Source organism: Typha latifolia, chromosome 1, assembly GCF_019914945.1.
Source record: "Typha latifolia isolate L0001 chromosome 1, TyphaL0001v2, whole genome shotgun sequence".
Taxonomy (NCBI): domain Eukaryota; kingdom Viridiplantae; phylum Streptophyta; class Magnoliopsida; order Poales; family Typhaceae; genus Typha; species Typha latifolia.
This window is the reverse complement of record NC_133086.1, coordinates 280,079-300,942: the sequence shown is the minus strand read 5'-3', so window position 1 is coordinate 300,942 and position 20,864 is coordinate 280,079. Positions and strand designations below refer to the sequence as shown.

Sequence of the window (20,864 nt, the reverse complement as noted above, 5' to 3'; positions counted from 1 at the left end):
GGCGACAACCGTTGGTCCTAGTGGTGGAATTGGAGAGGATAGAAGATGATATATCTACTCTTTTTAATAGTTTGGCAAGCAACTAAGTGTAGATTAACAATGGCCTCCCAGTACAGCATTAAGCTAAACTTCATATGTCACTTACCAATCTGCAAATAATCCCAGTAGCAACCTTTAACAACAATCTCTACAAAAATTCTCCTCAGAAGCACTCCTCCGTTGGAAGCATCCAAGGAAAATAAAACAAGAAACTTAAAAAGGAATTATTTTTGAACTCTTTGAACCGCCTACAAACACAATAAAAATTTACAAGAGAAAGAAGAAGAGAAGAAAAAAAATATATTCCGAGAGGTCTAACAAGAACTCATTGCATCCTCTCGTCGAACAGCATCTCTCTGGAGCGGCACTCGTTGCTACAAAATGCTCTCTCCCCCCTGGAAAAGGGAAATTAATAATTCAAGTGGCAGAATCATATGGAATTAATTTTGTCAGTTGAAATAATCGTAGCAACAAACCTGTACATGTAGGTATCTTTCCCCTGCCCAAGATTCTTCTTGCAAGCAGAGCAAAAGCTCAAGAAATCATCCGCCGCGCACGGCGATTGATCAACAGCCGAGACTCTACTCTCCTTTCTCAAAGGGATGAACCCATCACCACAGCTCTCCACGATGCAATTATCAAAGATGTGGGTCGTCTTTGGATTAGGCCCATGCGTGATGACACAAGTGTAGTCCTCTGAAAGCTCTATTTCATGCAGTGGAGAGGATGTTAGCATGTCAAGATCAAGGTTAGCAGAACCCATTGGAGATCGCCCCATAGGAGAACACAGAGCAAGCTGTGAGCTTTTGTTCTTGAGACCGAATTCGATCGGGGAGAGAGGAGATTCCACTGACCCAGCTGAAGAAACAGAGTTGAATCGAACAGGGGGTGGTATCTGAATCTTAAGCTGTGGCCTCAGAGTTCTCTCATTGATCTTCTCATCATTGAGCGCATCAACAAGGCCAAGTCCAATGGCTCCTGAGTCTTTACTGCACCAAGATCGGTGCTTTCCCTCAGTAGCAGCAGCAGCAGGGGTAGCAGCCCATGTTGGGTTCTTCTGGGAGAAGAAGGTGGCTCTCTCAATTATCGAAGTCGGGCTTATGGAGATCTCAGAATCCGAGGACCCATTTGAAGAGAGCCCAAGAAAGAGTCTCGGGGAAGCGAAGAGAGAAGGAGAAGTTGGCCTATTGGTAGTAGCAGTGGGAGATGAGAAGTTATCAGAAGCTAGGCTCTGCTTGCTGCCAACTGAGGAAGACCTCCTCCTCAGCATGATGTCTTGAATCCTAAATCTTAGAAACATGGGAAAATAACTGCAGATTGAAGACACCAAAAAATGGCTAAGGAAAAGGAAGGCTAAAAGGTATGAGATCAGAACAACTACTAGAGTTCACAAAGAGAAGCATGCATACCTTATACGAGCTGAATTGGATTCCTCCTCCTCAGAGATCACCAGAGATGCAAACTACCAACCAAATTGGAGATACCAAGAAGATCACTCTAAGATCCTTTCTCTGTAAGTTATTAGCTCACCCTCTTGAAAGAGTAGTAGGACAAGCAAAATCTTCCCTCCCTTACCCAACTGCTATGCTACTAAAAAAAAATCAATATACAAAAACTTATAAAGAAAAAGGAAAAAATTAATGCAAAGACAGGTCTTGTCTGGACAAGCTTAATGATCTGAATGCAAAAATCTCGTCTTTCACCACGACCCACTCAATACAACAAAGGATGTAGCAATAGATATACAATTCAAATCTCAAACGCGAATTACGGCCTAAAACCCCATAAAGGTCTCTCCGTTAACCTCCGTTCCTTCCCTCTCTCTTTCTTTGTATAGCTAGTCTTGCTCTTTGGGATTTAAAGAGGAAGTTGGTTAGCTAATCTGGATGAGAGAGAGAGAGAGAGAGAGAGATGAGGTTCGTTTGGTCGTTTCCGCCAAAAGAAATAAATAGGAAAGGAGAAACGCCATTATCTCTCTCTACAACGAGAAGTTATAGAAAATATAGTTTATTAGATTAGGCGCACCACTTGTATACTTACCCCAAGCATGAGCGTGGTCGCGTGTGCAATCAAAACGGTGGCCTCCTCCGTTACGTGATGTCTCGGAGCTTTGAAGTGCGAGTTGGTAACACGTAAACAATGACTCAGCTCGAGTCAGTCAAATGAGCCGATTGGAGAAGAAACAAGCTTTTACGACTTTGTACGTTTCATGTGGCTTAAAAGTCAAAACAAAGCCGGCTTAACTCTGAGAATTAGTTATGTTATAAATCCTAGTTAGCAGATACGCGAATTCTTCAGGAAAGACGCAAGCCGTCAAGCCTTTAAGTGCAGCGGCTCGGCTCGGCTCGAATTAGAAGCGTTACGTAACTGAAGATTAGTATGGTCCCACCTTGGATCCCACCTAACTCCCAGCTCTTACTTCTCTATACCTGGATTACCCCCAAACTCGCTCATTATTTACACGCCTACCCGCCCAAGAGCCAAGAGCCAAGAGTGAGGGGGGTGGGGGGGACCAAGTAGTATACATCCGTCGCAGGTCAATTCGTAATTATCCCGTCTTCCAGTGGTATGAGAGTTTCAGCAGTACCTTTCGTTATCCTCTTAGCTTTTATCCCATCGCTTTCCTGGCCCGTCTCGACTCTCTAGGCAAGTTTTGTCGATTAGCGATTATTACCGTTCTGCCCTCCTTTCCTCTTGGGCCCCACGAGGCCTGATCTCGATCAGGCGTTATCTGCCACGTGTACGAGAGAATCATCGTGGGCCCTTGTTGCTGCACGTGAGATCGGGCCCCACAGCACGAATTCCAGCAGGAGGAGATTACCACTAATCCTAGAGACATAGCATTAAAAATGGTGCTGATTAGAATATCATTGCTTCATTATATTATATTATTACAAGTAGCACTTTTTTTTTAATTGAATTTTTAGTTTTAATACATATCAAAAATATTATTAGATTGCTCTCTTGTGCTACTACAATTACTGCGAAGTAATGGTGCCTTATAATTGACTCGAGGAGTTAAGGTGCAAGAAAGAGACACGTATGAGAAGTCTGATTAGAAATTTTTTTCTTTTTTTTTTTTAAAAAAAAAGTCCTAAAAGATTGTTATCGTCTATTAAATAGAAACAGAGTTTCATTCTTGCAAATTTTTTTTAGATAAAAGAATTGATAGGAGGGTGAGTTGACGAAATCTTTAGTAAGGAAGTGCTGATTAGGGAAAGAAGAATGCGCGGAAAAAATTAAGAATTTATTCCATTCTAAGGAGTAGACGTAAAATGCTTTAGTAGTTTAATATATTGTCACATCTGCGCTTCTTATTATTATTATTATTATTATTTTGCATGTTAAATTAATAACAACTGTTGTAATGTGGGCTAGAATTGGTGACAATAACCTACGTAGGCGAACAAGGGACTCTTAAGTATCTAGTTGGGTTGGAGTGATTAATAATAATAATAAAAAAAGTACTATAGATTAATAGAGTATATGTATATATATATATAATGGTCCAGTGCAATTTGTGCCTCTCCACTAATGATGTCATGTCAGTAGAAAGATGAAGGGTGATTGATGGGAAATGGGGTCCAGTTTAGCTAGGTATCATGTGGGCATGGATAGAGACCAAGAATTAGACAGGAGAGAACACTATTCAATAATTTGATCATATTTGTTGAATACTTGTGGCATGAGAGAATTTTATTTTATTTTATTTTTATTAGAGGCTCCTCCCACACATGAAAGTCCAACAGGATTATCTTATCAAGGACAATTTTGTTTTCATTATTGCACATCTATCTGTACAAGCTACCAATTATTTTATTCTTCTTTCTTGTACTCTTTATCAACAAATTCTTCCCTGATACCATTGGAATTGAAAATAAAATGATCCCAGTTTGTTTACTTATTCTATGTGCGCACTGATGCCTGCCTCTGCCTGCCTACATAATAATTTACTTGGGTACTATAAGTTTCTAACCTTGTCTGTGTGCTATGTTTGGATGGTTGATTCACTTGATTGGATGCAACATTGCTCACTTTTGTCTCTATTAATATCTATTAATCACATCAAATTTCCTTCAGAAAAAAAGTTGTCACCTCTCCATGGCATCATCCTTTTGCCCATTGTGTAACTGATATCAACTTCTGGAGAGACCCTTCACTGCCAGCATCCAAAGCAATCAAGTCTGGGACTGGGAGACCCTTACCTTTATCCTTTTCAAATCAGACTCCTTTCAATGGAGTTATGAATGTGATGGAATATGTTACAGGACTACATTGAGTTTTTGACCAAACTGACCCTTCTCATTCATTTATTTACCTGAATAATATTTCACTCCCCAAAAGTGGTTTATTTTTAACAAGTCAATTATCACCTCTCTCTTTTTTTAACAATAAAATGCTGATTAATATTTTATATTAATTATAAAGTGCAGATGCTTTATTCTAAACACGAAATGCTAATTTCTTTAGCATTTTATTCCTACTAGAGATAAATATAATAAATGAGAAGAGAATATTATTCTTTAATTTATATTTATTCATTAATTAGATAAATTAGAGAGGTCTATTATACTATAATTGAAATAAAGTAGAGAATAATATTAGGCTTAGATCTAGATAATGAAAAAAAAATTAGTTTATGCATGGATGAGATTTAATTTATATTTATGATATTCATAAGCCAATCTACACAAATAACAACAGATGGCAAATAATAAATTAAATGAAAAAATGAAGGCGAACACAATAAACACCACGAAAATTTTACGTAAAAAACATACTTATAAACTACTAGTAAAAATCATGAATCCTCTCCACAGATTTAGATTATTATAGCATAATCATAGATATAATAAATATTTACAATCCCTCTCGACACTAATAGCTAATGTTTGAAGTTCTTTTTTCTCACTAGCCCTGTACTTCCTGGGTAATAGTTTGTCAACTCTATTAGAACCTATATAGTTAAACCTCACATACCTAAATACTATTTCTCTCTCTCTCTCTCTCTCTCTCTCTCTCTCTCTCTCTCTCTCTCTCAAGATATCTTGAAGTAAATCTTGGATAAATAAAAAACTTCTCTTTTCTATTTAATGGCTCCTAGGGTTTTGATAAAGAAGAGATCTCCAAAAACCCTCTCACGATCTCCACACAAAAAGTATCTTGTTAACCTCTCGGATGATGCCAACCGTTAGATAAGTCTTTCTTTTTATAAATCCAAAAAGATATTGAATTGACCTAAAAATAAAACATCTCGGTACTGAAATTAATTTTTGATTCACTGATGCATTCAAATCCACATCCACACGTTTGAATACTTGAGTATTCTACGTCAATCAATGGAAAATTTCAAGGCCCTTTTCATTGATAGTGTTCATGCCACTATTCATATCTTTCAACACTTAAACATATTAATTCAACTTTTTTTTCTACGTCCACCTTTCATCGAACATTGCGCCACATTTTACATCACATATGAAACAATGAAGAGTTTAGTATTTTTATCTTGGGTTCATATGTTTATAACTGATGAGCCAAAAATATATTTTTAGGTAATAAATTTAAGAGGTGATTCTGTTAGAATATATAAGTTTGTGATGAGGCATGATATGGTTAAAAGAAAAAAAACTCGATTAGATTTGCACATAGCTTCTCTTTGAAGCCTAATGTCAAGAATCCATTGGATCAGACACTCCAAGATTTCCCATTCCATGAAGCCAGGGCTCCAATGGGGCCAAGACAAGTGCCTTAATTGATTTTTGGTGGCAAACGATGGAGTTCCAAATTGGATAGCCATCACTATCCAAATGCTAGGTATCAATAATATTTTGGCCCACCGCTACAAAGTGTTTAGTCTCACAGTAAAGGATGGTGGTCCTTCAATATGCCATACTTCTCCAAAGTAATAACCATGGCAATTATGGGCTCTCCAAAAGTGAAGTCACGGATTTGGCACTTGGCAAGGTGAATACCAAAAAGTATGTGCTTTGCCAAAATTAAGTGGGACTCCACTATTAGGATGATGATAAAGATTGGACTGTGACTACTACTACTTCTTCCTCCTCCTCTTCCTAAGAATGGCATCTCAGGATAGTAATTAGTGGTTAAGAAAGAAGAGATAATTAAAAAAAAAAATTTCTTTTCAATCTCAATCTTTGAGTTTAAGAGATAGAAGTCTCTACAATAAAAATAAAAATAAAAAAAGAATATGGTATCCTGCTAATGCAAAATGGCCAAATGGCAACGATACACAAAACCAACAAAAAAACAGTAGACCTTTCATGTCATTGTTGACCACAAGAGTTGGGTTATTTGCAAATTGGCATCAAGACAAATCATCGCAGTTCAGAGATTAATTTTCTTGAAGTTGAATTCTAAATTCCAGAAGCAAAAGAACAGACAGATGGTTACTAACCAACCCATGCATTTGCTTTCAAGTTTAGACCATATCTAGGAGGCCACAAGCCACGCTTTTCTTCCTGATATATTAGTCTCTCTAGCAATAGTCTTATTCCTTAAAGAATAAGCAAGACTACTAATTAGCCACGTCTTAAATTTGGCATTTATAATCGTTTCAGGCATGATTTCATTATCCAAATGAAAGAGACAAAGACAAGACTACGGTGCCAGTTAATTAAGCAATCGTATAGATATCTTCGCTGTGTTACACTGCTTAAAAGTGGATTGTGTTCAAATCATCATCATCATCATCATCATCATCGTGGATTAGTCGTAATCTTTAAATAATTTTAATTTTTCTTCACACCTTCAATGACAAGAGGTATGATCAAAACAACCATCTCAAAAGGCCAAATAATTAACTTAATGAGCTGGGTGGGCCCTAGTTGGGCCGAAGCTTGCGAAGCTTGAAGTTCCTATTCGTTAATAAGGTATTCGGCCCACCAAGGCCCAACCCCTTCCGAAATATATCTTATATATATATATATAAATCTACGATTCTTTTTTTTTTTTTTTTTTTTTTTTTTTTTGGAGACTGTTAACAATAAAAAGATAAGATTGGTTAGGAGTCGAGCTTTCAAGTTTTTCTCTAGACTAAACGGCAGAACAAGTGCATGTGGGGTGCACGTGCAGCAAATTATTTTGTACAAGAAATTTGAGGACTAAATACTATTAGTGTGCAAAATTGCCGTCATTAGAGGAGATGAGGGTGTTAAACCCCTTTTTTAAGTAACAGTTAGAAGATATTCTATAATAAGCATCGTAGGTTTTGATTGCATTGGTAGCACGGCTGGTAGGGTCACAGGTCACAAGCCAACGTTTAATTTGGCCATTGTGAGTTGTTAAAAGAAAAAAGAAAAAAAAAAGTTTAGGATGAGGTGGAGTTGATAGTCTTTATGCGTAATTAAGGGGATATGCTTAATTAAAGCGTCCCATCATTGTTAGTGCTTGCTTATATATTCTTCTATTTTACTTGTTTAATTAATTATGCACTAATAATTGATTAAGAACAACACAAAGCAAACAAAGTGGCTGTAGGAATTTCATGCATACTATTAACTACTTGTTAAAGTGGTTCTTACAACCTGGCCGTAGAGAATCCGTGATCCCAAATCGAATCACGGGTCAACAATCAACATACACACGAGCAGCGTCTAGCCAACCAGAGGGCGCCAAATGTATCTTCACCCTTTGTAACCGGGTGCAGGGAAGCAGACAAAACCAAGGAGATGGAATTTTGCGAGATAGTCCAAGATGGAAGTAATTAATGCTCGAGAACTAAGAAATAGGAGTAGCCAAAGAAGTCTATTTTAGATTGGCTCGGCTTGCAAGTTGTAATGTGATCAAATAACTACTTTAGGCAAATATATATATATATATATTGTAAAATTTGCACCAAAAAAAATTTTTTTTTTTTTTTTTTTTTTTACTTCTCATTTATGCGTGCGAAATCTGACTTGCAATATATATTCTGAAAATGATTAAAAAAAAGAATAAGAAAAGCTTAGAATCTGTAAACCTAATAATATTTTTATTCCTAAACATATCTTTTATTAAATCTTTGGCGACTAACAATACACGATATGGTTTATATATTATAATTGGGAACTAATGAAACTGATATGCTTGTAAGATGCATTATAAAACAAAAACTAATGTCAAACTTGTTGATCTGTTGCAAAAGTTAAGCAAATGGTAGATGGTCGGTCCACTGTTAGAGGATTTTGTACAAAATTGGGGTTTGGATTCAATTCCTTTGGGACCTAGTTATAGTTATGACCAGCAGAGAGACTGAGAAATAGAAAAGCTAAGCCAAAGCCAAAGCCAAGCCGGGCCAAAAGTCCTGATGACACTAATAGCTGATGATATTTAAAAGCTAGCTCTAGACATCAACCAATACAACTCCTCTAAATTCTTGAGAAGGCCAAGCATGTCATCTCCAAGCAGCACTGTCTCACAATCCACTCCCTTTGTGCCCCCATAACATGGAGCATTTCCAGGCTTGTCTACCTTGAAAGGGCCTCCCAAGACCAATTAGACCTCTCTCTTTTCACCACTTGCATAGGGTTCACCATACCATACCATAACATACCATACCAAACAAAAAGTCCAGTCCATCATAGCTCGGAATTCTGTACATGATCATGGATATAGAATCAGCAAAGTGTGAATGTTGTGGCCTGAAGGAGGACTGCACCCAGGACTACATCAATGGAGTGAAGGCTAACTTTGATGGCAAATGGCTTTGTGGGCTCTGCTCTGAGGCTGTAAGAGATGAGATATGTAACGGGAGAAAGAAAGGCAATGGCGAATTGGAGGAGGCACTAAAGGCTCATATGTCCTTCTGTAAGAAATTTAAGTCAAACCCTGCCTTCAGGGTGGCTGATGGAATGCGCCAGATGCTTCGCAGGAGGTCAGGAGACTTGTCGGGATCGGCAGGTTCATCGTCAAAGAGGTTTGGGAGGCCTACAAACACATCGCAGGTGGGGAACGATTCATCTGTCTCGCTCTTTTGATTAGGATGAGTTCTTAGGTTGAATAATATTAGCCTCTAATGGCTATAAATTTTCTTCCTTCCTATATCATATGGCTGTTCTCCTTCTGCTAGTTATTATTGTTATGCTGTACAGAGGACTCGATCTCAATGAAGTTTTGGTTTTGGTCATACGAAGAGATACAAAGTTGTTTTGTTTGAAAGTTGATATTTGGATATATATTTTTTTTTAATATAAGTCTTTACTTCTCTTCGATAGATTTAGACCATCGTTTACAGTAATCAGGTTAATTGTTTCAAACATATTGAACTTCTATAGTACTAGAAGTTCTCGACGCCTTTTATTTTCCATTACAAAAGCTAAACCACATAAAATCTTTGTTAAAGGTCTCATTCATAGAACAGGTATGCAAAAGATAAAGAAGCGAATGAATTAGTCCTGCAAAAGAAAATTGCTTTTGCAATTGTTTTTCACGCATCTATTGTTCATTTTCCTTGTGATTCTCTAATCTTAACAATAAACCAGCAAGATATATATATATATATATATATATATATATGATAAAGGATAGTAAAATTTAGGAATCAATTATGATTGAAACAATTGATGTATCCTTGTTTATTAGGCTTGAGGAGAAAGTTAAGTCTTTTTATGTACCGATCTCTTTTTTCTTTTGAGAACTCTAACAATCTTGCAGGCTAAGGGAATGGAAGGGCCATCCTCTGTTTGGAGCATACACTATCAATTAAATTATGTTTATTCAAATCTGATTCTGTCCACTATACTTTGAGGCAGACAATATGAAGTCCTCGAATTTAGAAGTCAAAGTGCTTTCATCATTTAGACGACTTTTTCCAAACGACGATAACTAATATCGCCCTATTAGAGGCTTAAACTTAAAGAGTTGGATTCATTGCTCTTCTCTTTCCTGATACTTTCCATCTTTAATTCCTATATACCATATCACTTCATACCTAATGTGATATTTCTTCTTCTTTTTCCTTTTTGAGAGAGAGAATTCTAATGTGATATTTCTTGTGGCCCATTCAGATGATAATTCAGGATTATCATAGATATTCATAAATATCTCAAAGGCTAAGGTTGTTTAATTATTTGGTGATAGGGAGTTGCTCCTAACACAAAGAAGGCTTATATATATATAATATATTCATTTTATTACTAAATATTAATTAGGGAATCATTCAAAGATGAATGCGAATCCATCATTTCCATAGATGTGCCCTGTCTTCCCCTGGATGCCATATAGTATTGTATTGTAAATGCCCTGAATCAGATTCCAAAGGTCTATGCTGATGCTGGATAGCTTTTAATTCATGTGTGCTTTTCAAAGTGTTTAAAATTTTGTAGTGGTAGAGCAATTATATCTCAAAGGAATTGAGTGCAAGACTCATTTGGTGATGCCAAATAGATATCATATGGGTTGCTGATTATTTTAGACATACAATATAAGAATCTAAAAGTACAAATCATAATGCTTGAACGATAATGAAGCCATATCAACTAGGTTTCATTGCTCTCCTAGTCAGGATTTTTACTGAATGATCCTACGGTATCAGTCAGTCATTCAAAGTCTGAACATAGAATTGTAGCATATTTTAGGAGATACCACTTGCACTCCATTCCTTTTTTGTTGAAGGGAAAAAGAAACTATATTACGTTTCTAGATGCAGGACTTTTCTAATATCTACAGGTATATTACATTGAAAAGAAGCTACAGCTGTAGCAAAAACAAGCAGCTAGCACACTGGTACACTTTGGAATTGGACAAGGAAAAAAAAAACAATTCACTTGATCTTTGTGTGCATATTTGCACAGATCTCCCCTTTCGAATAGACTTGCAGAAAATAAATTACATTTTATTCATTTCAGAACGAGGATGCTTAGAAGAAGGGCATTCTTGACGAGAGGTGATAACTATAGCTATAGATGCAAGTGGTGATATACGTTAAGCAACCCAAACCGAGAGGAAGTCATTTTATTATAAGAAATTTGTATATAATGCTCTATTTTTTAATAAAATTATAATTTACGTTATATATTTTTACTATATATAAATATAGTCCTATAATTTAATGAATATATGTAAAAACTACCATAACATTAAATTAGTTAGTTACACTTAATTAAATCTCTAATTTAAATTAACTATATTAAAATAATTATAAAAATATCCTTAACTAAGTCATACTAAGCAAGGATGGCCGTGCCGGTGGCGTACCAACACATGGCACGAGGGGTGCCGCACGGCACCCCTTCTAATAGTTTTGCCACTCGCCGTCGACCTCGTTGCCGATCGCCGCCGTCGCCGTCGGGTGCCCTAGCTCGAGAGAGAAGAGACCGAGAGTGAGAGAGAAACTGAGAGAGAGAGAGAGAGAGAGACAGAGAGATCAGTTAAAACTTAAGTTGCGGATCCGGATCGGTGACGGTGACGACGGCGATCAGATAGCGGCAGGCGACGACGGCGAGCGGCGACAGCGAAGGTGAGTATCTATTTTTTTTTCTCTCCTCTTACGGCACGACCGACAAGTGCCGCGGCACGTGCCGTGCCGTGCTGTGCCGGCCGGTGGTCGGCGCGGTCTGTGCCTGTGGCACAACCATCGTTGGTACTAAGTGTATTTTAGTTATTTTAAAAATAAGAGTATTTAGTTATCTTAAAAATAAAATATTTTTACTTAACGGAATATTCTCACGGTGTTAGTTTAAATCTAACACGGAGTATTTTTTACATATATTTACTAAATTATAGGGTTTAATTTACAAATATTAAAAGTACAGGTTGTAAATCGTATTTACGTTATAATATACAAATTTCTCAGTTATTTGGTACGCCGCATAATAGTAGTAGGTAGGTCCACCTCGGTCCATCTAACTGGTCGCAATAAATTCTCCTGCTCTTTTCCTATTAATAACCGTTACGATGAGACCGTTGGAGAATTGAAATTTGAATCACTCCCCCCTTTCTTCCCCTTTCCAGCCCTCGTCAGTAAAATAAGCAGAGAGAGAGAGAGAGAGAGAGAGACAGACAGACAGACAGACAATTGAAGGCAAGCATGTATTCTTTATCCCTTACGCCGACAACGCCGTCGACGACCAGCTACTACCCGGGATGCCGGAAGGATACCAACTGCCACTGCGGCATCTGCCTCGCAAGCATCGACGCTACTCGTGACCTCCTCCGCTCGGCCGCCTCCATCTCCAAGCTCTCGCCGAAGAAACCAACCGCGCAAAAGAGGATCTTAGCCTTATCAGATTCCAAGACGCCTCCATCAACCTCAGAATCCAATTCCTCCGTCGTAGACCCCGTCACGCCGATGTTGGCAACGACCGCGAAGTCTAGGCGTCTGTTTAAGCAGCCCATCAAGAAGGAGAGGTCTCGGATTCTTGGGTACAGGGTCATAAGCTTTCTTTCTGCCTGGTTCTTGATCTGGGGATTGGATGCGGGTTTCTTAGCCATGGTTTCGAAGAGCAATGGTCCTAAGTTTACGGCGGAGATGATCACGAAGGTCGGACAGGAATCGCGCGTTCTTGGGGATGATTTCAAGGGGAGGTTGGGGATTTTGGAGCGGAAGATTGAGAGGATTCTTGGCGGAAGAGTCTCAAATTGTGGCTCAGAGGATTCTACCTGGGCATTGTATCAGGTTAGTATTGCTCCCTAAATAATCCATCATATCCGAATTTCATATCATTTTTCATTCTAAAGTGATCATTTGAACGATGATGACACATGATAGATAACTCGTCGGCGGATTTTTAATGGCAGGAAAGTCACCTGTTCTTCCACTGGAGATGTGTCATATATAAGTCTTTCGCAGAGGAAGTGAGCATTTGGGGAAGCCCCTTAAGGACCTCTGCTCTTCTACCCACTATGTTCTCTCTTCGATCACTAACTCTTCTATCGGGTAGAATCACAGAGGTAACAATTGCTACCATCTACATCCATCATCATGATTCTAGCTCTTTGTTGTGTTCTGATTGAGATTGGCTTGTGAAAAATAACCAGTGGTCTGATGGGAAGATGGTATCTACTCTGAGAGCAAGCAATAGTAGCTCATGGATTTGTGGGCAATGGAGCTCCGCGATCCTACAGTTGGATCCGGACACTTGGGTATTGGAGTACGAGAGAAGTGTCTTCTTCCACGGCCCAGGATTGATTCCAGCAACGTGGCAGATGCTAAAACTACGATTCTCAAAGATGGTAGAAAAATTAAAGCAGGAACCTTGGAAGCTACCCTTGCTTCACACATTCACAGGCTCCCCTTACTACATCAAAGAAGGCAAAATCAAAATCACTCACCCAACTTGAAGAAGGAATATTTGCTCGCACTATATTTATCTCATTTCTTGTGAGATGTTCAAGAAAATTGTAACTCGGTTTTCTTTATTTTTTAAGTTCATTTCAGCTTCTTTTTCGTTACTGATTTTGTAGGCAATTTCTTGAGATTAATGACTAGCTTTTAACTGTAGTATTTCAAGATCAAGCTTGAAATCAAATGGATTAAGAAAGATAGGATAGAGAGAGAATTATTATTATTATTATCGAAAAGTTGAGTAGAGAGAATTATTCCTGTTAAGCAAAGCTTTCTATTTTCTAAAAAAAAATAAATGGATTAAAAGTTTCTCCTCGTACAAAAAATGTTGCTGATGTCAGCATCCAAAATAAGCAACGTGGAGAGGGAGAAAGAACGCTCCTAAGTGCAATTGAGAGTCATATTTTTACTGTAATTTGTAAGTCAGTCACTCTGACTGATTGGCATCAAGATAGATAAGTTTAATAAATTAAAAAAATATATGATAAAAATATAAACAGTCATCAATACTAGCAGTAGATGCCTAAGGAGCTGGATGGTGTCCCTTCAAAATATTGACAAGCAGGAGAGAGTCAAATTTGATGCTGAGGTGGGATATCCGTCGTTGGTGGATAAAGCGAAAAGCTATGTGAAGATCGATCACTTCGATAGCTAGAGTGGAATGGTAGACACCGTGCCGACAGCCGCAGACTAGGAAACCTAATAGGGTTGCATAAGATGAAGTCCATCCCACTAGATTTGTTAGGATCTGAAAAGGAGCATGTTGGTATTGAGCTTGAGGAAGCCCGACAGAGGTGGTTTCCAATAAATGAGGTGAGGAGTGAGGGCCCAGTTTTGATTGGTGAAAGATTTTCATAGTATTATTAAGCTAGGGCAATCGTTTTTTTCCTGCACAATGGTCTATAGCTCCCAAATGCAATTAAAAAGGATGTTGTTACGATGCTTCCATATATTCCAGAGCATGACACTAATGATCTCCAAGAGTAAGTATGGGAGCTTTTAGGCAGCGAGCTGAACGCAAGGAGCCATGTTTGGCCTAGATGGGAGTTGGTTCTAACAGCTTTTCCAAAGGAACATTTTAATTTTTGAAGTAACATGCACTTTCTAGAGTATTGGTCATCCCTTCCATTTCTCAAGAGGGGGTTCCTCTAAGAGTTGGAGGAAATGATAGGCTGACTTGGCTGAGGCTCAACCCGAAGGATGGGGAGCTTAGCTCCAAAAGCCAGACCCATCTCTAAGGGGTATACTGATGTTTAGGATGCATTCACAAAGAGTATGACCAAATAGCTCAAGAGTCTTCTCATTCCAAGCCTTAGGTCGAATAATATCCGAGATGTCATGCTACATAGCCAAGAGTCTAGTGGTCACAAAAGTTGGCCACTTATTTAGAGGAATATGGTCGATCCATGGATCTGTAACCAATGTTGTGGACCTCCATCTCGAATAACTTTTTGGAGCCCTGCCAAAATGTGGGCGAGGGCAGTAATAATGAGCTTCCATATGCTAGCCGAGCTATGAGAAGAATTATTCTTCCAGGGATGGGGAGTGTCATATTTGACTTAAACTAGCTCGACCATAAGGAGTCACAAGAGTTGAGGAGAACCAAAAGCCTCTTAGCCATGAGGGCGAGTCTTACCAGTCTTAGGTTTCTAACGGCAAGACCACCCTCAGCCTTAGATTTGGTAACTTCATCTCAGCCAATGAGGTGAAGCCCTATGGCCACTACTCTTATCCCAAAGGAAGTTTGTCGCCACTTTAGTAATATGACCCACTATGGTTAAGGGAGTCTAAGAAAATGATAGGAGGTGGACCGATATAGAATTGAGAACATATTTGTTTAACATGAGACAACCAACCCGAGTCAAGTTGACTGTTTCTACTTGGCCAATCGTTGATCAATGTGCGCGAACAAGGCTTTGTGATCACAAATATGGAGGCACAGAGAGGAGATCGAAGCACGACGGTACTTAAACGAGTAGGTACCCATTAGAATGGCCAAAATATTTAGGAGATGGGCAGAAGTACGAGTTCGATATTAAGAGGCAGGAAAACCTTCGATTTACTCACATTAATTTTAAGATAAGTGTAATATTCATATTGCTTAGAAACCTCTACGAGTGATGAACAAGAGATAGGATCAGCCTGAATGATAACCATGAGGTCATCAACATACATAAGATGACTAAGACTAAAATTACCAACTGAAAGGGATATAATAAAAGCATTCATAATAGCATTCCAATAAATTATATCATGTGCCTTTTCGAGATTAATCTTAAGCACAATATAATCAACAAAAGTAGGGCTCTTATGCACCAAATGAATAATTTCTGGGTAAGAAAGATATTATCATGAATATGTTTCCCTATCACAAAGGTGGACTACTCAAAGGTAGTGATCCCAGGAAGGAACCGCTTGTGCTTGGCCAGCCTAAACGCGAACTACCAGTGCGGGCCAGCACAGAAGCATGTCCATTGGCCCGACCCGAAAGCTCGGTCTGGAAGTCCACCCGTTTCGGTCCGCACGAAAGTCTGCCCGTTCGGTTCGCAACTGAGGGGCTCATATTGCTACAATAAAAACTAACGGGATTTTGGTACTGTACCATTTTTCATTTTTTTTAAAACTCAACTCTCCTATCAATGATCGGCTCAGTCCTCCTGTGTAGTACTCTGTACTATTAATTTTTTTTAATATATTATTTTTTTCTAAAAAAGAGAGGAATATAAATATTTTAAAAAATGATGCAAATTAGCTAAAAATGATGAAAATTTGCGGGCGGTTCCGACCTGACTTGACCCGACCAACCTGCTCTCTTATGAGCCGATGGACGATAATATGTTAGACTATTCTAGCACGGCCCAAACTCGGTCTAACCTGCCCCGATCACGTCTGGCCGCTAAAAATTTAAAAAAGCTTCAGCTTGAAAATCATGATGGCCGCGGGCCTTACCCGTCAGCATAGAGTTAATGACCGGTCTCATCTCATCCATCCCAAAAAGTCTGATGGTCAAAAGCAAGGAGATGAGCCCAAGACAGAGGGGGAGGGCCACGAGTCAATATGAATCACCGGAGACCAAAGAAAGGAATAAAACTCGACAAAAGACTTTAGTAATAAGAAAACGATCAAAAGTAAAAATATAATCATTAATCTCAAGGGACTTGATTGAATTTTTTGTGAGCTCGGATTTTAGCCCATAACTAAAAAACTTAGTGTTGGAATTCCATCCTTGATCAAGCTATTCTTACAGGAACAAAATCTTGGATCTAATTTCTGCGAAAGCCGCATCTACTTTGCCAACAATATTTAATGGAAGAGATCAAAATAATTCCACCCGCATAGATAAGTCACAGGTGGCATAATATTACAAACAATTAATTAAGAGAGAACGAACTCACCGAGGGAGAGAGAGAGAGGGAAAATAAACAAAGAGATCGTGGACCTTTGAATAGATAGACCACAGCAAGAAAAGACAAACCTCCGAACAATAATCATATGTGCAACCGCTGCTCATTTTATAATCCACAGAACGCAACTTATTCATCACGACGCGCACAGATCTTATAGACAATCCGGATAAATATTTTTAGAGTTCCATAACAATCAAAACAGTAATGACCGATCTAATTCTTAGCTTAATTACAGTTTGCTCTCCTAGGCGTTCTATTAATACACAACTTTTATTATAACATTTTAAATAGTTTAGGGAGGGAGCAAACTGCAAGTAAGCCCTAATTCTTTCGTTATGATCATGATCATATGATTATATGAAGCACTTGTTAACAATTAATAAATTTGATGAAAACCAAAACCACCACAGATGTAGAGCTTTGAGAGGTTAATGGACTACAAGTTCCGTATGTCTGAGAGTTACACAAGACGAGAGAAACGCAAATCTGCTAGAGCTTGCTCATCAAATATGCGTCTTCTTATTTCTATCATAGCTATTGGACAATTATGATGGTTAGCTAATGAAATCTTCTCATCAAATCTTCCACAGATGGTTTTATCAAAAATAATCTTCGAGAAAAGAAACGCGAGCCACATATTTTCCAGACAGATATATCAGAAAAGATAGATTTATAGAAACACTGATACAGTAGAAGTACAAAGCTAATGAAAATGAAATTTTACATGAAGTAAGCATATGACTAGAAACAACAACAGATAAACAGAGCATTGACCGACTAGCAAAGAAAACAGCTAATTAAAGCTCGACTACAATAACCACCAGTCAGCTGTGGAAGGATGTTCCTTCTTCAATGACCAGTCCAAAGCAATCCTGTTTCAAACATGAAATAGATTTACTACAAGATGCGCTGAATTAAAGGCTGTGACGGGAAAGAGAGAGATTAAAACAAAGTAAATAAATAAAAGAGATGCGATACCTTGTTCTGACACAGTTTCAGCTGCTTCTCATAAATGGCATGCCTCCAGATAGAACTGACTTCTAAACTCCATTGATGAACTTGGAGTGACGTTAATATACAAATATCTAGTAACAACCTACATTTAATCATCGGATGCAGTTCTACACTAAAAACGAAGAGACAACCTAAGTAGAACATAGGAAACACAGAGATATGATATGCAAGATAGACAACAAGCTGGAGAACTCCATGTGTGTGTAGAGTGTTGGACAACAAAGGGAAGGGAGTAAAAAGAGACATCGTTTCAGTTGCCCTCCCATCTCCCCCCTTCCAAAAACCAGAAGAAGTGGGAGGAGCAACATTGGTACTCTTTGCAGAATACAAGAGGAAGTCAAGAGATTAGCTAAAGAATGACTAGGGAAAAAAAAATGAGGGGTAAGTTTTGATCAGACAAGTAAAAGATGCAATTTTACAAAGGAACATAGGACACACCTACCTAAAAAAGAGACTGACTAAGACGGTTTCAACAGGATGAGAACCTAGTGTGATATACTAATATGGCCTACGAAAAATGAAGAAAAAAAGAACACATTGAGAGTACCTCTCAAAGTATCCATGGAGACGTCTAAACTGAAGAGCCTTAACTAAATACCATACCCATAGAAGAGATATATGGCTGAGTGTCAGCACCAGAAGATGTATACCTGCCCATTACCAGGCAGCTCTGAATAGAATTACAGGTAACTCAAACTAATGCTCCATATCAGCTTTTCAAATCCTTCTCCCTCATAAAAGAAGCACCTTTCTTTATGCAACCAGAAGATAATTTAACAAACTTCACATTGTGACCAGCATCAGGAACCCTCTATCACTCTTACTCCCTTCCAAGCTTGCCAACTTCGCTCCGCATAGGCGAACCCACCTACTGCTGATGATTTTGTGCAACTAACTTTTCCAGCTCCAACTACAGAATCCTAAATATGCGATCAAGACCCAAACGGGCCACCAAGTTATTCACTACGCTCTATAGAAACTAACAGACGATGAGCTAACTTCAACACATGGAATATTTACAGGCACCAAGGTCTCCATCATTCTTAATCATCTGCAATATCCAAATTGAGAATCCTTCTTAGATTCTCTGTGGCCGTAGCAGTACTGAGATAGAAATTATCAGCAAAATCTCTGGTCGGAGAAGATGGAGCCGACTTAGCAAGTGGGTGGATTACAGCTTCAGGCTTAGGAACTGGCAGATCAAGCGAGACGCTACGTTTCTGGCGAAGAGAGAACTTGGGTATTGGCAAAGAACTCGGCGGCGGAGAGTTCGAGTAGGCAGGTCCTGCCCACAGCTCAGAGCAAGTGAGTTCATCATCAAAGTTAGCTCTTTTACGAGACACTGCGGCATTTATAGAAATGGGTTTGCTCCGTCTACTATTTTTAGGCGGTTCCGAGTAACAGCGAGGAGATTTGGGTTCAGAGAACGAGGGAGGAGAAGAGGGGAAAATACTGACGCCGGACTGAAAGGCTCGGCAATTGATCCCTCTGAAGCCTTTACAAGGCGAGGAAGCAAAGCGGTCAGAGATACGAGACTTGCTTCTGTTGCAGTATTGACTCCGGTGCTGATCAACAACCACAAGAGTCTCCATCTCTCTAGTTTTGAGACCTTGAAGAAACTGGAACTTTTGCGATCTAATTTAAACAGCCCGGGATGGATCGCAGTAAAATCTAGACAAATGAAAGAAACAGATGGTATTATCTCACAGACGTTTTCGTCAGTATCAAAAGGTTCAAAAAGAAAAGAGCGTCCAAGGCAGTACCTCGCAAAACAGCGTTAGATGAGTCCAGAGCAGCATTCCAAAGGCAGATCTAAGCACGGAGATCCGGAAACGAACACTAATATCTACTCCAGCAGTTAGATATTAAATCGAAGCTTCTCTTCCCCGTTCCCTCACCAGATCTCCACGAAATGAGGCCTTAATCCGCAGATCGGAGCAACAAAATCATCAGATACTCGAAAGCTCCACTTAAAACACAAAAAGAAAGAAGAAAATGCAATATGCAACTCACCGATTCATCGAAAGAAGGGAAAAATGCTCGAAAACACACTCAAATTCACCGCCGCAGTCGAGGATTTCGGACGAGCTGAGACCCCCATCTACTGTATACGTATTCCTCGCAGAAGCAACTCAATCCACGGGAGAAACACCGGAAGGATCAAGAGTCCGAGAATAATCGATCTAAGAGACGATCGATAGGCTATGAGAAAGAGATAGGGTTATGAGCTGGTCGTCGTCTTCCTCCTTGGCGAGGCGGCTTTAGACCCGGAACAAACCACGGATCTGAAATCACTCACAGTCGGATTTAAATATCCCCGGACAATCCACCACGCATTCCATCTCCTTTGGGCCGAAAGGCCAAAGGCATTAATTGTTTCCTACCGTCCGCATACAATACTTTTATGCGCGAAACTATCTGCCGTCCACGTTGTTCTGCGATGAATCTTAAAAAAAAAACAGCAGGAGCGGTTTCGCATAGGAATTTCTATGGGAGCAGCGGAGGAAGAATATGGAGCAAGTATTATAAACGGCCCGAGAAATACATTGTATTTACGAGGAGGCCACTTCAGCTCAACCACTCCTGTCCGGCTGTCCCCATCTCTATTCTCTATGATTTAAAATGAATTTTAAATAACAGTGTAGGGTCCAGATAATTTTGATGGGGTACATTGATATGATCACCTGTATCTAAAGTGGGGCCTCATCCGTAACACCTGGATTTTCCCATTAGTGCGTGTTAGTACTTTCTATTATTATTAGAGTATGTGTAAGATTTACAACCCAGCCAATCAATACTCTAGTAGGGAAAATTGGAGTTTTTGTCTGTCCCATAACATACATTGTACCGATTAATTGAGTTCTAAACGTGTTTAAACAACGTCGACTAGATGATTTTAGATGCTAATTATATGTATCCTCACCTAAAGTTACAATGATAATCTGATAATCTATTTAGCAGGTGACATTCCCAAAGAAAAATTACCCTACCTTACAAGTTACAGTTGATTGATTGTTCACAGAGCATCCAAGCCATTTTATCAAGCAGTTCTGCTATGAGATTGATTCTTCGTGTCCTGCTAGACTGCTAGTACTTTTTCTACATTGGATTCTCCAGAATGG

At 38.9% G+C, this 20,864-nt stretch overlaps 4 protein-coding genes across 5 annotated transcripts; 2 read left to right on the top strand and 2 right to left on the bottom strand.

Annotated features, from left to right (window-relative positions):
• Window positions 1-118: 118 nt before the first annotated feature.
• On the bottom strand, window positions 119-2,048 carry LOC140780547 (FCS-Like Zinc finger 8-like). Its single transcript, XM_073126173.1, has 3 exons — window positions 1,449-2,048; window positions 516-1,349; window positions 119-434 (listed from the first exon to the last, which is right to left on the bottom strand). The coding sequence occupies exons 2-3, from the start codon at window positions 1,337-1,339 to the stop codon at window positions 365-367; spliced, it is 894 nt and encodes a 297-aa protein (XP_072982274.1). The 5' UTR covers window positions 1,340-1,349; window positions 1,449-2,048; the 3' UTR covers window positions 119-364.
• Window positions 2,049-8,391: 6,343 nt separating this feature from the next.
• LOC140801487 (uncharacterized) lies at window positions 8,392-9,154 on the top strand. Its single transcript, XM_073156646.1, has one exon. It carries the CDS (start codon window positions 8,637-8,639, stop codon window positions 9,012-9,014), a length of 378 nt encoding a protein of 125 aa, XP_073012747.1. The 5' UTR covers window positions 8,392-8,636; the 3' UTR covers window positions 9,015-9,154.
• Window positions 9,155-11,983: 2,829 nt separating this feature from the next.
• LOC140797731 (uncharacterized) lies at window positions 11,984-13,413 on the top strand. Its single transcript, XM_073151374.1, has 3 exons — window positions 11,984-12,652; window positions 12,775-12,927; window positions 13,015-13,413. Exons 1-3 carry the CDS (start codon window positions 12,065-12,067, stop codon window positions 13,315-13,317), a joined length of 1,044 nt encoding a protein of 347 aa, XP_073007475.1. The 5' UTR covers window positions 11,984-12,064; the 3' UTR covers window positions 13,318-13,413.
• Window positions 13,414-17,381: 3,968 nt separating this feature from the next.
• Window positions 17,382-20,082, bottom strand: LOC140792690 (uncharacterized). Of its 2 annotated transcripts, XR_012109793.1 has the most exons (4): window positions 19,756-20,082; window positions 19,506-19,661; window positions 17,707-19,413; window positions 17,382-17,600 (listed from the first exon to the last, which is right to left on the bottom strand). XR_012109793.1 is itself a non-coding variant. In XM_073143825.1 (3 exons), the coding sequence occupies exon 2, from the start codon at window positions 19,332-19,334 to the stop codon at window positions 18,786-18,788; it is 549 nt and encodes a 182-aa protein (XP_072999926.1). In that variant the 5' UTR covers window positions 19,335-19,413; window positions 19,506-19,648; the 3' UTR covers window positions 17,382-17,600; window positions 17,707-18,785. The 2 variants fall into 2 exon arrangements, 1 of the variants encoding a protein (XP_072999926.1); XM_073143825.1 differs by lacking the exon at window positions 19,756-20,082 and having other exon boundaries at window positions 19,506-19,648.
• Window positions 20,083-20,864: the final 782 nt, after the last annotated feature.